The 22,621-nt window shown below is 36.2% G+C and overlaps 3 protein-coding genes across 4 annotated transcripts; all 3 read right to left on the minus strand.

Annotated features, from left to right (window-relative positions):
• Window positions 1-3,310: 3,310 nt before the first annotated feature.
• Window positions 3,311-4,700, minus strand: LOC122276491. Its single transcript, XM_043086266.1, has 3 exons — window positions 4,442-4,700; window positions 4,096-4,283; window positions 3,311-3,675 (listed from the first exon to the last, which is right to left on the minus strand). Exons 1-3 carry the CDS (start codon window positions 4,512-4,514, stop codon window positions 3,655-3,657), a joined length of 282 nt encoding a protein of 93 aa, XP_042942200.1. The 5' UTR covers window positions 4,515-4,700; the 3' UTR covers window positions 3,311-3,654.
• Window positions 4,701-8,047: 3,347 nt separating this feature from the next.
• On the minus strand, window positions 8,048-10,857 carry LOC122274992. Of its 2 annotated transcripts, none has more exons than XM_043083884.1 (2): window positions 9,668-10,857; window positions 8,048-8,491 (listed from the first exon to the last, which is right to left on the minus strand). In XM_043083884.1, the coding sequence occupies exons 1-2, from the start codon at window positions 10,612-10,614 to the stop codon at window positions 8,437-8,439; spliced, it is 1,002 nt and encodes a 333-aa protein (XP_042939818.1). In that variant the 5' UTR covers window positions 10,615-10,857; the 3' UTR covers window positions 8,048-8,436. The 2 variants fall into 2 exon arrangements, with proteins under 2 accessions (XP_042939818.1, XP_042939819.1); XM_043083885.1 differs by having other exon boundaries at window positions 8,048-8,513; window positions 9,668-10,855.
• A 1,713-nt stretch (window positions 10,858-12,570) lies between these two features.
• LOC122277818 lies at window positions 12,571-16,031 on the minus strand. The gene is made up of 4 exons (XM_043088005.1): window positions 15,430-16,031; window positions 14,307-14,767; window positions 13,514-13,766; window positions 12,571-13,394 (listed from the first exon to the last, which is right to left on the minus strand). Exons 1-4 carry the CDS (start codon window positions 15,809-15,811, stop codon window positions 13,252-13,254), a joined length of 1,239 nt encoding a protein of 412 aa, XP_042943939.1. The 5' UTR covers window positions 15,812-16,031; the 3' UTR covers window positions 12,571-13,251.
• Window positions 16,032-22,621: the final 6,590 nt, after the last annotated feature.

The following is a 22,621-nucleotide window of genomic DNA, read 5'->3' on the forward strand; positions in this document are numbered from 1 at the left end:
TGGTACTAGAGCCAATTCAACTAACGTCATTATGTCTTCCTATTTCGACTATAATTCCTTTGCATCTCAACCTACCCCCTTCATATCACCCCTAATCAAAATCCCACAACCAGTTATTGTCAAACTTGGCAAGGATAATTTCCTATTTTAAAAAGCTCAAATTGTTCCATTTTTACAAGGCCTGGAAGTATTTGGACATCTTGATGGTTCTACTCCATCTCCCTCTTCCATACTCGACACAAATGTGTGGTTACATCCCACAACCAGTTACTGTCAAACTTGGCAAGGACAATTTCCTACTTTAAAAAGCTCAAATCGTTCTATTTTTACGTGGGGTCTGACTTGCCCTTGAGAGAATGAACAACATTCATTCTCGTGCGCGTATTATTCATACCGTACTCAGTTGGCAAGTTAGAAGAAATGAAATTTATCCATCTTGATTATTTTCAGCGTGTGAAAGGGCTCTGTGACACATTTAATGTTGCTGAACATCGTCAGATTGGTGTGCCTATCTCTCACATTGGTTCCTCTCAATTCCTTACTTCCAACAAAACCTTTATGCTTAATGATATCTTATATGTTCCTGCCATCTCAAAAAATCTTCTTTCTGTACAACAATTTGTTAAAAATAACAATGTTTTTATCAAATTTCATGCCAATTATTTTCTCATAAAAAATTGTTCTTCACATATGGTACTTGATCACGGACCACTTCATAAGGGTCTCTACTCCATGCAACTTCCCTCTCGCTCCTCTTCTCCCTCACATGAGAAGGATAGGACGGGGACCTCATCTATCCCTTTAATATGGTAAATGAATGCACTTGATGACATGGTCCCAAGAGTAGAAGTCGATCGCCAACCGCCCATCCACTAATGAGACTTGTTTTTCTTGATCTGATCTTTCGGTGTAATTAATAGAAATGTTTTTTTTTTTGAATTTTCTTTTCTTTTTTCAATCATAAACTGCACAAGATGCTAATGGAGTGAGTTCATTATATGTAGGGAACTTAATTGGAGAGCATAGGAACCCTTTTGTGTCATAATTGTCTAAATTAAGTACGTATACATTATATAGACGCACCTGCTTTGCTTTGCAAATTATGGCGGTGTGGTCACCATATATCTTGTTTTCGTATAGTAATGATGGTAGTTGGTTGTTCATGAATTGGCCTATTCAATATCTTTATACATGCATGCATCAAGTTGACAGAATTTATTTATATTCTAAAATTATCGTCACATCTCATCTCATCCCAAGTATCAATACGTACACAAATACTTCAGGGAATATTGTCAAGCTATGAATTAGCTTTTGCTTCCATCTTGACAAAGCTCAATATTACAAAACAAGAAAGTAAAATACTCGGCATTTTCCAATCTTAGCAAATTTGCGATGCACAAATCGACATTGCAAATTGGCTAAGATGTCTAAAAATATCTATGTTTATTAGATGATTGAAAAAATATGTTTATTATTTATTTTCTCATCATTTCATGATATGACATTAAATAATAGGTTCACAATTGAAATATAATAAATAGTTTTCAATCATCTAATACTATATCATAAAATGATGAGAAAATGATAAAAATAGATTAGCACAGATAACTTTTTATTACAGTGTTTGACATATATGTAATGATGATAATCAATGTTTCGAATACCGTATCGGATGTCGTACCGGTCAAGGCACTAAAACGAAATATTTTAGTATCGGTACCGTTTCGAGATAGTCAATATATAAATAAATTATATATATAAAAATATATATTAATTATATTCAAAAATAATAATCTATATATGAATAAATTATACATAAATACATATATATATATATATAAATTAAAAATAGACTAGTCTGAATTGAAGGTAAAAAAATAAACTTGTAGTTTGAAGAAATGAAAAAAGAAAAAAAGTAAAGCCCAAAATATTGACCGGTACGGTCAGTATTTGGACCGGTAAAAAACAGGTACAATTTATGTATCGGATCAATGGCTAGTACGACTGGAAACCGTACCAGCTGATACGGTACAAAATTAAAAACACTAATGGCAACACAACTAATTGCTTTCTTTCTCTTTCCAAACGGCCATCTTCGTTCACCAACCATATACCTAATTTAATATGGGATGCAATTGATTGAAGTTAAATGAAATCGCCTAGATGTATTTTTAGGTCAAATTTAGCTACAAATATGCACAAACTAGCTAGCCAATGCTAATGCTCTTTAGAAAATGAGCGAAAGAAGAAAAAGAGTAATACTATATACAGTTACAGAATACACAAATACCGCACAATTATTTTAAAATAGAATAAGAATCACTATTAAAAAATTATTTTTTTAAATAGATTTCATATTTACTCAATTTTTTAAAAAAGATTACGTAACGCTAATTTATTTTATGACTGTAAATATTATTTTTTATTAAAATATCCTAGTGTTGAAAGCCATTTATGGAGTTAGAGCAAGAGAGGCGCACCAGCTATGCACAAATTCATCAGAATGAGAACTATTAAAATAAAGCTAGCTGGCTAGCTTTTATTTATCGACATTAATGGGAGGCCATAGAATTTATTTCTCTATATAAAAATCAACATTCAATTCTGTAATAGGCTTAAATCTCTATATAAAAATCAAATATTATAAATTGAGAATTAGAACATACTACAAATATTATGTTAAACTGGTATATAAATTAATTAATTAATATATATATTGATGCAAAAAATTAATTGAATGTACAGTATGTGCATTAACATGATATATAAAGAACAAGAAGACAAGGCAATAGAGACGAGCATTGGTATCCATTGCTTTTTGCCTTTTAAATCGCCAAAACATTTTATTGGAACATGGGACCATAAATCATTGCCGACATACATTTTATTCACTTGGCTTCTCAACCATTCATTCATTCATTTTACCTTTGAACAATTTGAAAAATAGAAAAATCTATTCAATTCTTCTTACATAAAAAATTTATATACAGTCACTTTTGTATATTTTTTACACATTCTATTAATGTGATTAGTTACATTACTTTTTTTTAATATAAAATAACTGTTTTAATCAATCACATAAATGTAGTGTGCAAGAAATATGTAAAAGTAACTGTATATATATAACAGAACGCGAAAACTTGCTAAATTATGTCAATTTACATACATATGTCTTTTCATGTATAATCATGTACCATTACTAGAATTAACAGAAGAACAGCATGAGTAACAAGATATCAATCCATGATTTACTGCATGCAGTACTTAGCTCAAGGTTTGGGGAAAAAAATGGATTTTTGCAATGTGGTTTGTCAAAGCAAAGTTCAGAGAATGCTCACAATATTTCTTGCAAAATTTACAGAGTCATGATAAGAACTATATATATATGGCTATTAAGCTAATTCTTCTTAAAGCCATAAGTACTATTTAACAATAGTTTCAATATTAACTCACTCTCTAAACAAAGATCAATCACACAACCCTCATTTGAACAAATTGCATGCTAGATAAACAAAATATAACACAAGATTAATGTCATATATTACATCCTCATTCTCTATGTATTAATCCTAATATCTATAAGAGATCAACTCAACTGTTTCCAATTTGATTAAAAAAAAAAAAAACTACAACCACCACTTCTGAAACATCTTAACCATGGATTTTCTTGGCCTGCAACACAAACAACAGCACAATAAATGGTGAATGAATGAAATTATAAAAAAAAAAAAAAAAAAAAAAAAAAAAAAAAAAAAGAAAAACCTACTAACTTCCATATTCATCCAGGTCCTCATGATGATCCAAATAATAAGTGAATTTGTGTGAATCAGTGAAATTAATTGCTGTTAGGCCCCTGTAGAAACCCCTTTTTTGGTTTGTGAATGCATTAGAATCAAACCCCATTTTCTATTTCATATATTTTTGGCTACCAAACATATATATTGTAGCATAAATGGTTATTCATAAGGGACCCCAAATTGCAAGTCCATCATATATATAAGTACATTTCAATACCACCAATTTGAGCTAACTCCTAAAATATGAAGAAACCCAAAATAAGAAATAAATGACTTAATGCATCATGAGACTTACTTTTAGTACTTTTCCTCCTATAATATCATCACCCCTTATGCCCTTGGATTTGGTAGGTTCCAGAGCAGTTTTTCGATGGATCAAAGGTGGTTTTCCACGAGAGCGATCAGGCGGAGGAATTGATGAGTGGGTCTCTGGACCTCTATAATCAATTTCATACACCTCAGTATCCAACTCTCTGCAACTCCCTAATCATAAACCAACTTTAAATCAGTGTCTGACAGTAATCTTACACAACTCTTTTTCCACTTCTGCGCTTACCCTAAAACCATACATCCATGAAACATGTTGAGGGAGAAAGACAGAATAAAATATTATATATATGCATATATTTATAAGAGCAAACCTCTTGAGAAGTAAGGCACTGTGATGAGAAGGAAGATAAAAAGGAAAGTGGTGATGCTAGGCTTGAGCTCCATGGCATTCCAGAACTGATATCAGTTTGTCTGAGGTTGTAAAATCAGTCATATATTATGTATATATATATACAGGGAAGAAGGGGATACCTTTATGTCAAGAGGTGTGTGTTCACGGAATAAGCATGGCAAAAGAGAGGAGCTGGGGTATTTTTCTCAGCTTTTGGCAAGTGAAACCGTCTCAATCGACACAGCAATAAGTTGAAAGGTACAGATGTCGATGTGTTGGGTTGGGACATTTATGTTAGTGTAGCCATACCCATATATGTAATTTTCTTTTGGTTTTTAAGCTGCTTTATATATTTAATATTGCATTATTATTTGTATGGTCAGGACAGCTCCATGTGTTTATAATTATAAATGTCCTTTCGAGGGACATCAGTCACATTACCCACACCTACTCCGGCTCAGCCTGTTTCCCTTATCATTTTCTCCAGAATTTTGGAGAAATTCTAAACATAAATAACTCATGTCTACCCACTTCACAGCATAAGACCATGGGGAGGCTGGTTTAGCTGTCATATACAGTATACATATTACCAAATAGGTTAAAACGGCTGACATAATAACTAATTACTAAGCACTATTTTGCTCCAGAGATAACATTGGAAGAATAAATGCAAAATTGTATTCAAAGGCTGAATTTTGTACTCTCATTGATCTGTTTCTGAGTTTCCTGAACCATAAAGGATACAAAGTTTGAATGGTCAATATGCTGTTTATATATGAAAGTGATACATTGTTGTTCAGAGTACTTTTTTAAGTTATAAATGTAAGTTTTAAGTTTTTTGCAAGTTACTGAATACTGAACACCTGATTATGCCGTTGGAGCTGGCTCCTCATAAATGTTGGCCAGGTGAATATCATTTCCATGGATCCCCCACAACTTTGGAAAGAACAGCATAAAGAGGATAGTCCAGAATGAATACTAGAAACAAAGTTTACATAATAACAAGTGGTCTAAAACTGAAAAAGAACTTTCCGATGATCCAAGCATGGGAAAGAAAAAGCGGCATTGATGGCCGTTACTGAAGTCACAAGTTCTGGAATGAAAAACTTGATCATAGAAGGAGACTCATTAGATGTTATCTCGGCCGTACAAAATTCATGGTCTTCTCAGAATATATTAGAAGGTTATCCCCTTTATAGAGTTTATATCATGGGCACTCAAAAGATACCATATCATGGAAGACTTCAAAGATCAGAACTGGAATTGCATGGTCCCATGAACTGATTAAGCTCATTGCATCTTAACCAGTTGCAGATGAAAAAAAGGTTGTGGCATTGGGAAAGTACCTTCCCCCAATATTGAGAGTGGTCAAATGGAGCTCCAGTCATTTTCATGGAAATTATTAGTGGGCCAAACGGTTCAAGATCAAACATGGACATTTATTGATTGGATATGTCTGAAGGATGTGAATTTTTAGCACTAAATAGCCAAAAGTATGCTGTATTCTGTCGGCCTTTCCGTGCAACACTCCATTAATAGAGAAAGAAAGGGTTACCGATGACAAGGTTTCTGTGCTGTTTGGTTCGGCTCTAGTGAATTTGAAAAAATTGTACCAGTTTTTTGCCGCCAAAGATTACCAGAAAACTTGAACTTTGGACTGCACTAAACTTGCCTCCAATAAAAAAGATGTAAATAACAGAGATGCACGGCTTCTGATATATAATCTTTCTTTTAAGATGGATTCTTAAATCTTCTCTCTTTCAATTAAAATGTTAGTTGGATGGTTAATCTATATTCTTGTACCACACATAGTTATAGTATTTTCTTAGGCAAAAAGGTTGCATTAATTGCTGGTACTGGTGGTGTATGAAAATAACATTGCCATATGGTTGCAGGTTATCTTTCATGTGTATCCTGCTGGGTCCAACATCAACAGCTATGCCGTGGCTGGACTGGAATATGGGTGTTTCTGGAGTTTATGACCAGCAACTGCCAGTATGACTGGGACAGTGACTCCAAGACTCATAATCTTTTCAATCCCAGCAGCAAAATTGCAGACAGCAACTTCAACTGCCCATCTCACCTGTCCTGACACCTCTCTCTCTCTCTCTCTCTCTCTGTGTACTATCGATTGTATTAATCACCAGAACTGCTAGATGTAGTCGGCACATGTAAGCGGAATGTAAACGGTTATACGGAATGAATAAAAAAAAATTATAAATAATTTTTTTTTATATAGGTCTCATATTAATTCACTTTTTTTAAAGCGACTGCATGCCGCTTGCATAACCACGACTGCAAATATCATTTCTCATTAATCACAGATGTAAAGCTCTGCATTCACACCATTGAGGAAATTTCTCTTTGAATTATCTGAAATTAACTTGCAGCAACTCCTCAGCGGGGACCTGTGAAGAGAGACTGTACACTCTTGAGAGTAGTCGAATAGTATTATGGGCTTTCTAACAAAAATCAGTAAATCAGTACCTGTTCTCCATTTTCCTGTAATGGACTTTGGGACCGATACCAGGGACTCGAGCTAGCCTGTGAGCGAAGAAGCTCGTCTTTTCAACTTTGGGCCTTCTTTGAGTTGTTATAATTACTTCAATTACCAGCCCCAATTGCTTGATAGACCACGCTCATACCCTAGGACTTAAACCAGCAGATCCCTATATTATATAACAGATAGCTTTTCCAAAACAAAAAAGCTGTACACATGTTTTCTTCTTGCTTTAGTGTCTGCTTCATGGTTTTGCACGATTTGTCTGCTGGGAACACTGAACACTAAGAAACCGTTTTCAGCTTTTCAATCTAATTGCTAATTATTCCTAACCTTTACCTCCTCAATCTCAGCCTAAAGTCAGGATATAGAGTGTGTACACACACAAACATACGGTGAGAAGGTCCGTGACCATCTCATACGGTGATATTTACAGGTGCAGGCATCAGCACTTCACTTTTCTTTTCTGTTCTGTTCTTATCATATAGGGTGAAAAATTTGGGGTCTTCTTGTGGCGTGATTTCTTTTGGGTCCTACTTTTCCTGAAAGCCTGAACGCTGGTGCAGTAAGGTAGCGTATAATCTAGGCTTCTACCTCGAGAGAAACGTCATATACTCTAGGACAAGGGGGAAATTGTATTTGCTCAAAACAGAAGAGGGTTTTTTTTTTTCTTTTCAAGGAATACTCAATACAGCAACATCCATTCACAGTATAGTTTCGTGATTTGTATATTCCGAGCTAATCTATGATAACTTTTGTTGTTGGATCAGTGCTTGTTATGGTGGTGTGAGAGCACACAGCACAGTGGGAGATATTTTAAGTAAACAAGCCTGTCCTTTGAAAGCAACATAACAGATGGTGTCATTTGCTATTTAAAAGATTTTTTGTCGCTCCTAATCAAATTGATTGAAATTCAATGCGCAAATGATAAGATTGTTATATGGCCAAATGAAAAATGACGGGTGGGTTTAGTAGCCAATAAAGCCTGTAACATCCATTCTGATATGAAGTGCCATGGGTCCCAGAATGACACCATTTTTTTCCCAAAAAATCTATTTACAAGTCTTCTATCATCAACACTAGCACATAAAAGTATCAAGTATTTTGAGGTTTCTATAAGTCTAGTGAATTCCACAGAGAGTGGTGTTACTCCCGGAACTCTTGTTAAATCCATGTCCTTCACTCTATCAAGCAGTTGAAAATCCACTGTAAGTTTTGACTCCACACTCAGTAGCCATAGGATTCCAAAATCCTATTTCAACAAAAAAAAAAAAAAAAAAAAAGTATTCCAAAATCCGTATATGTACAGATAGCATGTGCCCGAAACTTCCTCCAAGGGCCAGGACTGTGCCCTCTGCGAGTCCCACTTTTAATTATGATGGAACTACCCCCAAAGCTTAAATCCTAGAACAAGGTATGCATGTGCATATGATGAATCCAATGGCTTCAGTTTAAGTTGATTGTTGTACGATTCATCAGTTTAAGTTGATTGTTGTACATTCTCTCCAGGACTTACAAAGAAGAAAATCCCTGTGAACTGCTGCAGTTAGTCCTGTTTAAATAAAGTCAGCTCCAGTTAAAAAACCACACCAAGAGTCAAGAGCCATGAATGTCCTAACTGGGTCTGGTTTCTAACAGGAGAAATGTTTGGTTCATAAAAGTAACTCACAAAGTAACGTGACTAAAATGCGATTAGTTAAATCTACTTCACGGAAAAAAAGAGAAAAAAAATAGAGCTTTAAAATCTCTATTTTACCACATCACTTTTTAAGTTTACTTTTATGAAATCTCTGAAGGTATTACTCCTCTTCTAACAGAACATTCTATGAATCTATCTCAACCAAAACTTTGTATATGTCCACCCCAGATGTATCATCTAATACTGTGAACCGAATGATGGATTATGTTTCCTAACCATCCTGAAATACAACGTCCTATAGCTAACAGACAACAACCCGTCCACGAATCTCTCACATTATAGGTCCTTTTGACCATACTTTAGGTTAACATAAAATTAGTGGGTCTAAAATCTTTAATTGCGATATCTGAAAACAAGAAAAAGGCAACCCGATAGGATGAGACTTATTCAAAGAAAAAGATATACGTGTTTACATTATTTATTATTTATTACTCTTGCTTTAAACAAACATAGATACCTGAGAGTCATATATGAACATGTATTAAAATAAGAAGTGGGACATCTCATAAAGATATGATAATGGGTTTCTACCAAATGCTATAAAAGTTGGTCAGAGTATCCAAAGATGCTTATATTAATCAAAATCCCATCACCCCCAATTCCAAACCGGTCCATAAAGCAAAAGCAGAGAACACTCAGAACAGACACAGACTTCCATTTCCACGAAACTAATTCGAAACACAAATTGATTTTTATGACAAAACAAAGAAAGTAACAAATACTGCAGCCATGAGCACCGGCGGAGTAGATGAACACAACTTCTTCATTTGTTTCCGCTTTCAGTGTACAACTAACTCAACCTTTTGGTTTATATAATTAGGGCCAATTACCAAAGAGCCATAGAGATTCTCTCGTACAGCCCAACATGTATTAATTATATGTATATATATATAAACCGATATAATTCAGTTGCCAAATTTATAAAAATCATATAGCAAAAATGAGATAAAAATTAGTAATTAAGTAATCACAAAACATGTGGTGAGCTTGAATCGGCGAAACCCAACCTTCTGTTTTCCCAGAAATTCATTTCTGAATACAGCTTCTCTGCGGTTCTTGCCGGTTCTGATTTACATCTTGTGAGTATCAGAGGTCGTACACAGTCTGCTGCTTCCCCTGCTTTCAGTTCTTCTACACAAACAGATTTGATGAATCCTTCTCTAATTGCACCTTCAAATTCTTTGAAAAACTCCAACTTTCCTTCCATTTCAGGACCTATTCCGGATTCTTCATCAGAGATTGACTCTCTTTCCGCTGGGGGTTTCTCAGTCTCCGTCTGTTCCTCTGTGTTTTCCTGCTCTACACTCTGTTCTGTTTCTTCCGTCCTCAGCGGTGAACCCCAGAATCTCCACGCTAAAGATGACGATCTGTAAGGAGCAGATCTACACCGAGTCAATAACAAAGCGTTCTTTGGCGGTGAAGAAGAACTAGGCACAAAGACCTTAGCTACTTCTTTTTCATCTTCTTCCTCTTCTTCATCCTCTTGCTCCGAAGGCTCGCTTTTATTCCCAATTTTTTGTTCAACCTTCGACGAGTATTCTCGACTTTCGGTTTTTCTTCGGAAACCCGCTTTGAAGAACGAGACCCACTTGCGCCAGGCTGGTCGACACGACTTGGGCTTGATCTTCCGAGCGAGATGGTGGCAGAACAGGGCATTTCTGAGCCATTTGCACCGGCGTTTCCTCGGGGTTCGGACCCCGCTGGCCCGACCGGGTCTGGCGCTGGCAGCCTGTTTGGAGGAGCGCCTGACCCTGACTTGGCCCATGCATGTAACTTTGGGTGAAGAAGGTTCTTGGGTTTCAATGGCAGCGTTCTTTTTACGAACAAACATTGGGCTAGAACGTGACCTGCCCCTGCTTTTGCTTCCCACATTGGTCCTCAGAAACCTCATCAATGGCGGCGGGAACTTCTCAGTCCGACCAGGACTCGATATGGGTTTTGTGGATATCTTCATTTCCTCCCTCGCCTTCTCTCTCTTCCTCTCTGTCTTCTCAGATTGAAAAGTTATCTCCTTTCTCCTTCTCTGTCTCTGTCCCTCTGCTTAAGAACCATGCGAGTTTTTTCTCCTCTTGTTAGAAGAGAGCAGATATGGGGTGTGTGCGCTATATCCTATGTTATTGCCCTGGCTTTTCTATTCAAAGTGCCCTGAGAATTTTTATTTCATATTTTGCACGGATGGTTGGATGGATTCACCGTAAAAGATTCGTACAATGTATTCGTAGCGTGTCAAACAAAAAATATATATTTACAAACAGAATGTATAAATGTAAAAGGCTTTAGTTTATTATTAAAAAATTAATTTTTTATATAAATTTTATATCTATTTATTATTTTTCAAATTAATTACATTAGATTGCACACTCCCGACCTTTATTATCATTTCTCAATTATAAATTATATAAAAGGTAATCATTTGCCGTCTGTGTAGTAAATTTCCTGAAGCAATCGAAGCCCATTAGAGGTTGGCTGAGTGTGGTTTTGTTTGTCTGTTTCAAGAATGGTAATTAGTGGTGATGATTTGGACGAATAACAGCTTGAAAGGAAGAGTTAACGGATAAGGGATGTGGTTGTCCACTCTTTTTCTGGTCATATTGAGGTTTTTCAACTCAATCACTCAAAGATCAATAAGTGGGAATTTGGTCCTTTAATCAAGTGCTCTACTTGTTTGCTCAATTATTACTTCTTCTTAATTTAAACCCCACTTCTTCCTTCCAAAGCCTATGTATAGGTATTAAGGGTTGATTTTTTCACTTATTTTTTATTATTTTATATTATTATTCAGTATTATTTAATATTTTTATTATTATTATTATTTACATAATATCTAAAATTACCTCCCTCTCTAAACACAATCTAATACCTGCAGATAAAAGCCCTTACCAACCATAAAAACAAAAAACAAAAAAGAACAGTTGGTGTATACCAACAATAGAAATCAGTGGTTAAATCACATGATGGCTGGATCTGCACCAAAAGATGGGGCCTAAGACGCCTAACAATAGCTTAACCCTAGGTACTTGATTCAATAATCGGCCTAGCTTCAACTGCCTAGCTTTTCATGTTTTTGATACAGCCTTGATTAATACTTCAAAGTTCACTGAAAAAATTAAAAATTAAAAACTTCAAAGTCAATATTACTGTTTTTCTCTTGACATCTTTTGGAGTAGGTTTAAGTGTCGGACATTTAATTCAAGTATCTCCTATCTCATCATGTATGTCAACACAGTCCAAGCCGCAAACACTCATTTAATGCAACCCCCTCATTTATAAAAGAGGGAAAATGATAGGTCGAACTCAATTTGCTCCCTCAAGTGTGTCGCTAATATATATATATATATATATATATATTTTTGTTTTAAAAATAAATAAATTTTTGTATTTTTTTAAATATATTTTTTTAATATTAAAAAAAACAAAATGCATTAACAGTACACTTAAACTGAGATAAATTCAATTTAACTTAATTTTAAACTGAATCTAACGTCCTAACACCCAATTCTCAAATTACTAAACTTATCTCAACTTAAAACCTCCTTATATATAAGACTCACAATCTTTTTTAATTCAACATATCTTTGTACGTGAGACTCACAATTTTTTTTTAATTTCTCATAAATAGTACTAAACTTATCTCAACATTCAAATATATTTAAACTCAATTTAGATAGATTTCATATAACTCACTTCACTTACTTAATTCACTACTATTTATAAAAAACTCAGTTCAACTCTGCTCAACATCCAAACGTAGTCTTAAAAGAGCAAGTTGAGGATGCTGAGTAGTGACACTCAAAAATATATTAGCATTTTTATTAAAATGATATTATCGCTTTTGTTGGTCATAAAATAAATTGCAAAATAGATGTAAGAATATCTTTATTCTTGTCCGATTTGCTATTAGCTTAGGATCTTTTAGAGTTTGTTGGAGTCTTGAAATTCCAAACATGTCGCCGGTACCCCCCATATTGTCAAAAAATGGGAGTGTTGAAATTTAAAGAACTAACTTTACATAAGCACGAAGAAGGGAAATAACATTCAACGAGTGTCTTCATTTACCAAAAAGGATGTGAAATGTGATGGAGAAAAAAACCCTCAGAGTTTCATAGGATGGGAATCTTCACAGAATGGGAAAAGGAAATCCTCCGGAAAGGGCCAAAACCCCACCAATGTCTCCACCTTTTTCATCTGTCTCACTGACCAACCACCTTCTCACTCAATGTGGCTACTTTCCATTCCTACCCCTGGAGAATTGAAACCCACCTACTGAGTGTGCAGTGCAATTTAGGAAAATCTTTGATGTGAACGGACAACTGAGTCACTGACTCATGTTCTATACCGACAAGCGAACCAAAAGTCAACTAACGTTTCGGGCTTCGCTTCTGGGCCATGGCACTCAGAGAAGGGGAGCAGGCAGGCTAGCCAAGTCAATTGGGAATCACTTGGAACAGAGTTGATTGATAGACACTAGATTTAAATTATTATAAGACTACTAAATTTTTTTAGATAACATGTGCAGAATGCAAGAAGAGCAACTACTAGAAGTTTTGAAACTTATACTATTTTCCCTATCACCCACACCTCAAGTATTGCATCATCTTACGTAGTGAAGGCAAGATTCAGAGTCAACAGATCTTTTCATCCCAACCATTACTTTCTTCGATTCAGATTCAGTCTTGTTCGTGTAATCGCATTCACCGGTTTGCTCTTGTTCCTCATGTGCCTCAGTTTCATCGTCTAGAAAACAATGCAACCCATTGGAATAGTCAGGACTTTGGTTTACTACTTCAGTCTGCTGTAAATAAAAATTGAAGTTTGTTTATATGGCTATAATGGAATTAGTTCAAAAGGCCTACCTGAGACGGTTGACAGAGAGAAAGCAGTTAGGCGTCTAACACAATCCTTCAGTGCTTGGAGCTCAGCTTCCTTTGAATTGAGTTTGGATTGGGCTAAATTCAATTCCGATTCCAGCTCCACGATTTGGTGTTCCTGTTGTTCAATGAGCAAATGGCAAAGTTTCTGATCAAGCTCAGCTGGCACCACCCCATGCTGATAAGAACCTGAATTCTGGCCTTCGGCTTCACAAAAATCCATTGCTGAAACTTCAGTCTGCGCAACTAGTCCCAAGTCAAATGAAGAGATTTTTCTAATACAGCAGAAAAATAGATAGCTTAGCAGATAGGAGAAAAAGCAGACTCAAAAAGAGAAAAACATTGCATGAATTACCATGCCCAATGGTACATGTTAGAAGTGGCATTCCTGTCAGTTCTGTTTTGCTGCATCAGAATTGATACTTCTTACTCTGGGTAAATATGATTATTGTCAACTCCAAGTTTCATAGACTTTGCATCTACTAGCATTATGTTTAGTCCAGACTATTTTATGAATATTTAGTTATATGCATAAGAGTGCATCAAAGATGCAAACCCCTGTACTTACAATTATACAAAACACTGTTTCATGTGAAAATCTACATTAATTGGTGCTGGGCTGGCGTGGGGGTAAGAGATAAGTGCGGTGTACCATGCCATATTATAAATGACACATCTTAATGAGGAGAATTAATCTAACAGAGACAAAAAATAAAAATAAAAAAAATAAAAAAAAGTAAAGAAAAGAAAAGAAAACGAATACTTGAGAAATTCTTACATCAACCAAATTTGGTCTTCTCTCCTCTTGGTGAGAAGCTTCAGCGATGCACCAAGGAAGTTTTTGCAGTTCAGACTCAAGCTCAGCCTCAAGTTGATTGATTTCATGCATTCTTGGCTCTGGCTCTTCAGTAAGAACACTACTTGCATATTCACCATCGTCAATAACCAAGCGACCAGAAAACTTGATATCATTAGGGTCCCTATTTCCTGTACCAAAGTTATCTATTGCAAGTTGAGTGTGCTTGCTGTAGTTTTTGTTTGGCACTGCATCAACTTCACTAGCAAAAGCCGAAATGCCGAGATGATAGGATGATCTTTTTTTATCAATCTCAGATTTTAATTCTTGAACAACTTTTGCAGTCTCATCCACAGCAATATTCAGCTTACTGATCTCAGATTTCCCCGCTGACATCATGTACATAATCCCAACACCAAGTCCCCAGCCAAATAAAGAGCCATCTAGATAGGAGAACATGAGATAATTTTAAACCTTAATGCTATTTAGCAAGCACCTATAACACATAATACAAACATACATACATACAAACTTACATGCATAAACAAAAATTGCAATAAAACAATCCAAACTAACAAAATGAAAATAGGCGTATGTTAAAAATGAATAGAAAAGAGCTTTCTGTGAGAGAAACAATAATTTTTAATTGTTAGGAATTAAGTTTATCATTTGGAAGGGCACACATTTTGGCTAGTAATCATTTAGGAGTTGGACCCATAGAGCTTCATTACAATTGACTAAAAAACAAGGTTGTTGGTTAGTCAGTATAATCCAAGTCGTGTTCTTTTGCTGCAATCAATCATATAAAGGCTTCTTCTTCTCCTTTTAGTAAAAATAATGATAATTGTAATAATTAATATGACCTACTTTTTCTCATTTCAATAAATAAAGCACTCTTTAGCACTTTGTACAGGAAGTTAAGAGCTTGCTTATGATATCAAACGCTGAATCACGGAAAAGCTCCACACCCACAAGGGCTGAAGAAAATCTTCCCGTGTAAAATAATGAGAACCGACATCTTAACAACGGGTACCAAATCAAAGAAACATGATTAAGATTAATTTGGATCGGCAACAGGAACGAGCTTAAAATCAGAAGACTGTACCTTTAGAAGATGACGATGCAGAGCTCGAGGCCACATTCTTGCTGATTTTCCTCCTCTTTAAGCGAACAGCGAATCTCCTCGCACTCTTCCTCGGGACCTCGGTCTCCCGCTCTATACTGCCAGATCTCTTAACCCGAGCCGCCTTCTTAATCCTCGAGTTCTTCGATCCAGATCCAGACCGGGACCCAGAGCTCGAAAACCGAAAGATCCCATCCTGTTCGCTTTGAGAGCCATCACAAGAACTCGGTGCATGGAAGGGATTGTCAGCCTGCTGGGGAAGAGCACTGGGGGTGTGATCATCGGTATCATTAGGGCCGAAGAGGTGCTTGGCAACGAGACCAGTGGATCCAGCCACTGCTGCAGCTAAGAGAACCTGCCACATTGATGGTGATCAAACGAAGCTAAGACGATTTTCTTCGGGCATTGATGATGGTGCTCGGAGATGTAGGGGTTTTGCTCAGATCACAGGTTTCCCGCTTCCCTCCGATTTACACGTGTTAGAAAATTATTGGTTCGAATGGGTTTTTTTTTCCTAGTTTTTGAATTTTTGTCTAAGATTTTCATGGTACGGTCGGACATCCGACACACAGATTCGACGATCCAACACACTGGACGAGAAAAATTATTTGAAGTGAATTTTTAAATTTTAAATTTTAGATTAGAAAAGAAACACGTGGGAGAAAATGTGTATATTAATTTTATTTGAGAAAATTAAATGTACAGTTAGAAATATAAAAATTTTGAGTTTTGTTATATACAAATAAAATCGTATACTAATCTGTATATTAATATTAATTTTTTTATATTTAAAATTTAAATTAATACTATTTTAAATAAAATTTATTTTTTGACCAATCACAATAAATTAATGTACATATTAATATATAATTATACTTGCAACTAGATTTTTTCTATCTATAATCACTTTTATATATTTTTTAAATATTTTATTAAAATAATTAATTGCGTTACTTTATTATAATATATTAAGACTAGAGAAGTATTAGTTTGATAAATAAATTTTATAAAAGAAAAATTATAAATTGACGTAAATAAATATAATAAGTTAGATTTTTTATATTAAAATGAATTTTATAATTTGATGTATCATAATAAATTGTAAATTTTTTTAAAATTTTATTTTATGAGATTTTTGTGTGAACTAATCATTTCTCGTAGCATGTATGGCAATCTCTCTTACCTTAAGTTAAATTTATATTTAAATATTTATTGAGTTATTAATATTATCTAAGACATTTATCAAAAATTATGAAGATAGTAGGATTTACACAATCGTATTTTGCATCTATATGATAATCTTGCTCTCTCACTAATTTCTAGAAGAAAGATAATGCCATACATACATAGCCTTGCTACCAAGAAAGTCAATAGGAAATTACACCAACCAAGATAATAATTTGCAGCCCATATCAATAATATTTCCATAGGTCTTCCATGCCCACGTTGGAAAAAAATTGATAAATGCTTTTATTTTAAGAGCGGTATTACTCTGTCGCTTGAGTAGCACCGTTTAAAATGACTATTAATCACTTTTTTTTCTTTTCATATTTTTTAATAAATTTAAATATTTTTAAAAAATAAAAAATACATTAATATACTTAAAATTATTTCCTTAATCACTAAGTAAATAAAAAAAAAAAATTAACTAACTGATACTTGCCTTATCGGACAGTTGCAGCATCCCAAGTCTTGCCAAAAAAAAGAAAAAGAAAAAGGATTGTTACACTAGAGACAAAGCATAAATCCAGAAATTTTTAGACACCTAAATGAGTGGGAACCTAGAGAGGAAAAGGAAATAATAATTCTTTTCTTTGAATATTAAAACAAAAATAAATAAACAATGAAAGTGATGTAAAGTTTCATTCTATTCATAGGTTGAAACAGGGGAGGGCAAATTAAACAAGGGGGACATAGGACTCAATGAGAAGCCATGTTTACACAAAACAATGACCAGATAAGCTAAAAATGGGTTTTTTATTGCAAGAAGGCCTTCATTTATTGCAATAAAAAGGCATACTTATTAGGGGTGGGCAGCGGGGCCCCGGAACCCGCTGCCCCGCCCCGTTCGCCCCGCCCCCGCATAGGGCGGGGCGGGGCGCCCCGCACCGTTAGGGCCGGGGCGGGGGCCCCCGGCCTGTATGCCAACCCCCAGCGGAGGCGGGGGACGGAAACGGACCCCCCCGGTCCGTTTTTCCCCCGCCCCGCCCCGCCCCGTTATATATATATATAATATAAATATATAATATATTATATATTATATATATAGTTTATAACCGGATATATAAGAGAAACGGCGCCGTTTTGTTAACAACAAAACGACGCCGTTTCAATTAGTACCCTAACCCATAACCCAACCCCCGCCCCCCCGATCCCCTGATTCCCCTCCCCTCCCCTCCCGAGTCCCTTCCCCCGGTTCGGCCTAATCCCTTTTGCCTAGCCCCCGTGTTCGGTGTTCCCTCCTCCCACCGACAACCAGTCCGGCCGCCGCACGTATTCCATCATCCCTCTCTCTCGCACGACGCACGAGGCCGGACGCACGGCGCACGGTAACATTTCTCCTCCCCTTTTGATTTTCTCCGTTTGGTTATTATTTTTTATTTTTTTTTTAGTTTTGATCGGAGATTGGAGGTAGGATGGGGCTGAATCGGAGATGGAGGATGGGATTGTTTGGATTGTGTGCTGTGGATTCTTCGGATTGTGTGATTGTTTGGAATCTGGATTCAATGGATTTTTTTTTTTTTTTTGTAAATTTCATTGTGATTCGGACCCCTAAATTGATTTGGTTTCAATCATGAAACCCTAACCCCTAAATTGATTTAGGGGTTTCAACCCCTAAATCATTGAAACCCCTAAATCAATTTAGGGGTTAGGGTTTCGGATTGGGACCCTAAATTAAATTAGGGTTCCAATCCGAAACCCTAATTTGATTTAGGGGTTTCATTGAAACCCTAACCCCTAAATTGATGCTAGGGTTTCATGATTGAAACCCCTAAATCAATTTAGGGGTTAGGGTTTCGGATTTGTAGCTCTAGCATGAGATATGTTGGAATGTAGTTGGCCATGTCGATTAGCAATATGATTGGATTTGTCCATCCTTGATGTAATTAATCTTAAGAATGCGATACTCTATTAATGGAAGTAACATGAGTGTATACATTCCTATTAACTAATTTCAAAATTAAAAAAAAAAAAAATACTACTGAAACTGTTTCAGCAAATATCAAGAAGAATGTGCAAGGCCAACATACAAACAATGAGCAAATAAATCGACTAAACATGTGGTCAAAACCCAATGTCAATCATCCGAAATGGACAATAGGCGTACCCTGCCATTGTACCCTTTCATTATCTTTTTTAATAAGCAGTAATTCATTAATAAGCAAACAAGTACACAAAAATGTATAAATAAATTTCTATGAATAAGATAAAGATACAAGAAAGTCATGTATGTTTAACACATTAAAATCTGTGGAAGCAGTCCAGGATAAGAGAATATTGATAAAAGAAACAAAAAAAATAAAATATCCCAGTTTTGAGCTCCTCCAACGTCCTTTTCCATGCCTCAGATTTTGTCTTTCAGTTCCTTTTACTATTCTCCATGGCACCAAAACACCCACTGGATTAGTCTTAGATAATCAAAATATTATATATTCTTACAGCCTACTAAACCAATCGGTTAATTTGTAACACATAGGTTTTTAGTCAAGTGGGAGAATATTATATATTCTTACAGCCTTCTTACAAGCATTACATAATATATAAATGGAATGACATAAGTGTAAACATTCCTAGTAATTAATGCTACAAAATTATTTAAGGTGATTGGCTCTAGCTAAGAGCCAAGTCTTATGTTTGGAAAATATATATGCAAACTTCTTCATACAATTTTATGCAGATAGAACTTCATTAATTAGTAGCAAAAGTTTTCCAAACTGTCACTACTGGTTATCAAAACTGAATTTATTCCTTATAGTCTGATCCCTTAATTTAAATCAGACCACAAACTTGCAAAATCAGCATAACTGCCATGCCATTTCTTAACAAGACTATCTTGTGTTGGATTTATTCCTTCTAGTCTGATTCCTTTTATAATATTCTGTTTGACTTGTTCTGTTTGTATACATTTTTGCCCTGATTGTGTTGGATTGCACTTTGAATTTTATTTTTATCCTTTTTTGTTGGAGAACCAAGAATGTCTTTGGATTTCAGTGATAGCTCGCCTTCCCCAGCCAACACCCCTACCCCAAAAACTAACCCTACTCCTACCCCTATAACGAGTACACCTTGCCCTGCTCCGAAGCCCACACAGGGTAAGAAACCTGTATCTATAGTTTGGCAACACTTTACCAAACTAGAGGGTGGTGACCCCAACAACCCACAAGCTAAATGTAATCATTGTGGGAAAATGTATAGATGTCACTATAGGAAACATGGTACATCCCAGCTGAAGGTCCATCTAGAGGAACAATGCAAGAAGAGTCCAATTTTAAAATCCTTAGTAGAGAAGGGTCAATCTAGACTAGATTTTAAAATGGCGGATGGGAGTAGTGGGGCCGGGGGGCCAACATTGAAGGGGTATACGAAATATAACCCTGATGAGTGTAGAAGAAGGTTAGCTCGTATGATTGTCATGGACGAGCTGCCTTTTCAGTTTGTGGAGGGTAAAGGGTTCCAAGAGTTTGTCCAAGAGTTGGAACCGAGATTTGTACTTCCTTCTCGTCACACTGTGGCAAAGGATATTAAGAAGATGTACCTCCATGACAAAGATGTTTTGAGGGGCCAATTGGTGGGTTTGGTAGTTTGTCTCACTACCGATACTTGGACTTCAATCCAAAATATGAATTACATGTCGTTGACTGTGCATTTTGTTGATGCTGATTGGGTTCTGCACAAAAAAATTTATTAAATTTTGTCAAATAACTGATCATAAGGGTGAGACGATTGGGAAGGCATTGGAGGCCGCAATAAAGGAGTGGGGGTTGGAAAAAGTTTTGTCTATGTCAGTTGATAATGCGTCATCTAATGATGTCGCATTGGGGTATCTAAAGAATTATCTTAAAGATTCAAATAAGACATTCTTGGGTGGTGAATACTTGCATGTTAGATGTGATGCACATATTTTGAATTTAATTGTGACTGAGGGGTTGAAAGATGTTGATGACTCGGTGGCACGAGTTAGAATGGCTGTGAAATGGGTGAGGTCTTCTCCTTCTAGATTGGAGAAATTCAAAGTTGCTGCAAAGGCTGCAGGCATAATATCGAAGAAGGGTCTTTGTACTGATGTGCCTACCAGATGGAACTCAACCTTCTTGATGTTGGAGGCGGCCCAAGAATATAAGGCAGCCTTTCAATTATTGGGTGATGAAGACATCCAATATGTCAAATACTTTGATGAGCACGGTGGATCACGAAAGCCTAATGATGATGACTGGGTGGTAGTTTCTACTTTCGTTGATTTTCTTGGATTATTTTATGATGTCACATTGAATATATCTGGTTCTTTGTACCCTACATCCTATGGGTTTTGTCAACAAATATGTAGGGTAAAAGAAGAATTAGAAGATATGCGTAGGGGTTCCAATGAAAGGATGAGGGGGATGGCAGTGAGCATGATGCTAAAATATGACAAGTATTGTGGAGATTTGACTAGAATGAATATTTTCTTATATGTGGCTGTTATTCTTGATCCCCGTTTGAAAGTTTCAGGCTTGTTATATGAGTTGGGACTTGTTCACGATCAGGTATGAACTGAAATTATTGGTGAATTGGCCCGAGAGACCCTGAAAAAATTGTATGACGAGTTTATGGCAATTAAGGGTGGTACTACATCGAAGACACATACACCGACCCCAACGCCTTCTACAGACACCGTCACCAGACCTCCTACAAAGAAGCGCAGAATGCCGTGGACTAAGACCCTGGCACAGAATCCCACACTAGTCCATCAATCTACGGAGGTCGTTTCTGAGTTAGACAACTATTTGTCAGCGGATATGGTCCAAGATGATAATGATCATTTCGATATATTAGGATGGTGGAAGAATGCCTCAAAGAAATATCACATCATTTCTGAGATTGCCCGCTGTATTTTGGCCATTCCTATTAGCACCGTTGCCTCAGAGTCAGCCTTTAGTACCGGAGGTCGTATATTGGATCCTTTCCGTAGTTCATTGTCTCCTACAACTGTAGAGGTATTGATATGCACACAGAGTTGGACGATAGGAAAGGATATTCATGTTCCAGATATTTTAGATTTTAAGGAGACCGATGAGGGTGGTGATCAGTCTGGATTTGGACCACCTAGTAAATGTTTTTTATTCTATTATTTTAATTTATTTATATTCATTTAAATTTCATCGTTATTAATTTTAATATTAATTTTTGTAGTAACACATGAGACGTCTAGCACCTCTGCAACATAAAAATGTGCTGAAGCCCGGGCCGCCCCAACTGTCACACCCCTTCACTCAAAGACAAGCCACAGCTAACAAGCCTCTTTAGAATATTTATTTCTTAATTATTTGTTCGAATTTTCTATTCAATAATTTGTAATGTTGATACAATGTCCCTTGGACACGTTTATGTTTGTAATTTTGTAATTGTTTAGCCTTTCAATTTTGTAATAGCTTAGTTATTATTATTTTACCATTCATAACACTTTTTTTTTTTTAATCTGGTCTTTTAACTTTTCTTTTCCTTTTTACTTATAATTTTATGGGCTGAAAAATGAAAATGGCCTAGCAATTGCTTTTTCTGGGCCAAAAATAGCAATTTCTGGGCCATTTTGGGCCCAGAAACCGTTTCTGGGCCCAGCCATTTTCGGCCCAGAAGGGGGGTGCGGGGGGCCGGATGGATTGCCCCCCCACCCCGTACCCTGTCATGCGGGACGGGGTACCCCGCCCCCGCACACCGGGGGCGGGGGACGGGGGTGATTTACCCCATCCGCCCCATGCGGGGGCGGGGGGCGGGGGTCTACCCCGCACCGTATGGTGCGGGTAGCACCCCTAATACTTATAGTAATAAGACAGATTAAGAGGAAGACAACAAGTCTAGAATGTTTAAGGAGGTTCAAGGTGAAAGGGAAGATAATAAAATGATGCACATGTATACCTTGTGTAATCTGACTACGAAGAATGTTTGAGGAGCTTCATGGTGGCAATCTCTCTCTTTA

Source organism: Carya illinoinensis, chromosome 9 (assembly GCF_018687715.1).
Source record: "Carya illinoinensis cultivar Pawnee chromosome 9, C.illinoinensisPawnee_v1, whole genome shotgun sequence".
Classification (NCBI taxonomy): Eukaryota; Viridiplantae; Streptophyta; class Magnoliopsida; order Fagales; family Juglandaceae; genus Carya; species Carya illinoinensis.

Excerpts from the sequence above, each read along its gene's own strand:
- LOC122276491 (XM_043086266.1), bottom strand. The coding sequence starts at position 4,514 with ATGGAGCTCAAGCCTAGCATCACCACTTTCCTTTTTATCTTCCTTCTC. Across the intron at positions 4,284-4,441 it reads AGTGCCTTACTTCTCAAGAG|GGAGTTGCAGAGAGTTGGAT; the intron begins GTTTGCTCTTAT and ends GTTTATGATTAG. Across the intron at positions 3,676-4,095 it reads TAGGAGGAAAAGTACTAAAA|GCCAAGAAAATCCATGGTTA; the intron begins GTAAGTCTCATG and ends TTTGTGTTGCAG.
- LOC122274992 (XM_043083884.1), bottom strand. The coding sequence starts at position 10,614 with ATGAAGATATCCACAAAACCCATATCGAGTCCTGGTCGGACTGAGAAG. Across the intron at positions 8,492-9,667 it reads AATTTCTGGGAAAACAGAAG|GGATTTTCTTCTTTGTAAGT; the intron begins GTTGGGTTTCGC and ends AGCAGTTCACAG.
- LOC122277818 (XM_043088005.1), bottom strand. The coding sequence starts at position 15,811 with ATGTGGCAGGTTCTCTTAGCTGCAGCAGTGGCTGGATCCACTGGTCTC. Across the intron at positions 13,767-14,306 it reads GAAGACCAAATTTGGTTGAT|ACTGAAGTTTCAGCAATGGA; the intron begins GTAAGAATTTCT and ends CTAGTTGCGCAG. Across the intron at positions 13,395-13,513 it reads CTCTCTGTCAACCGTCTCAG|ACGATGAAACTGAGGCACAT; the intron begins GTAGGCCTTTTG and ends ATTGTTTTCTAG.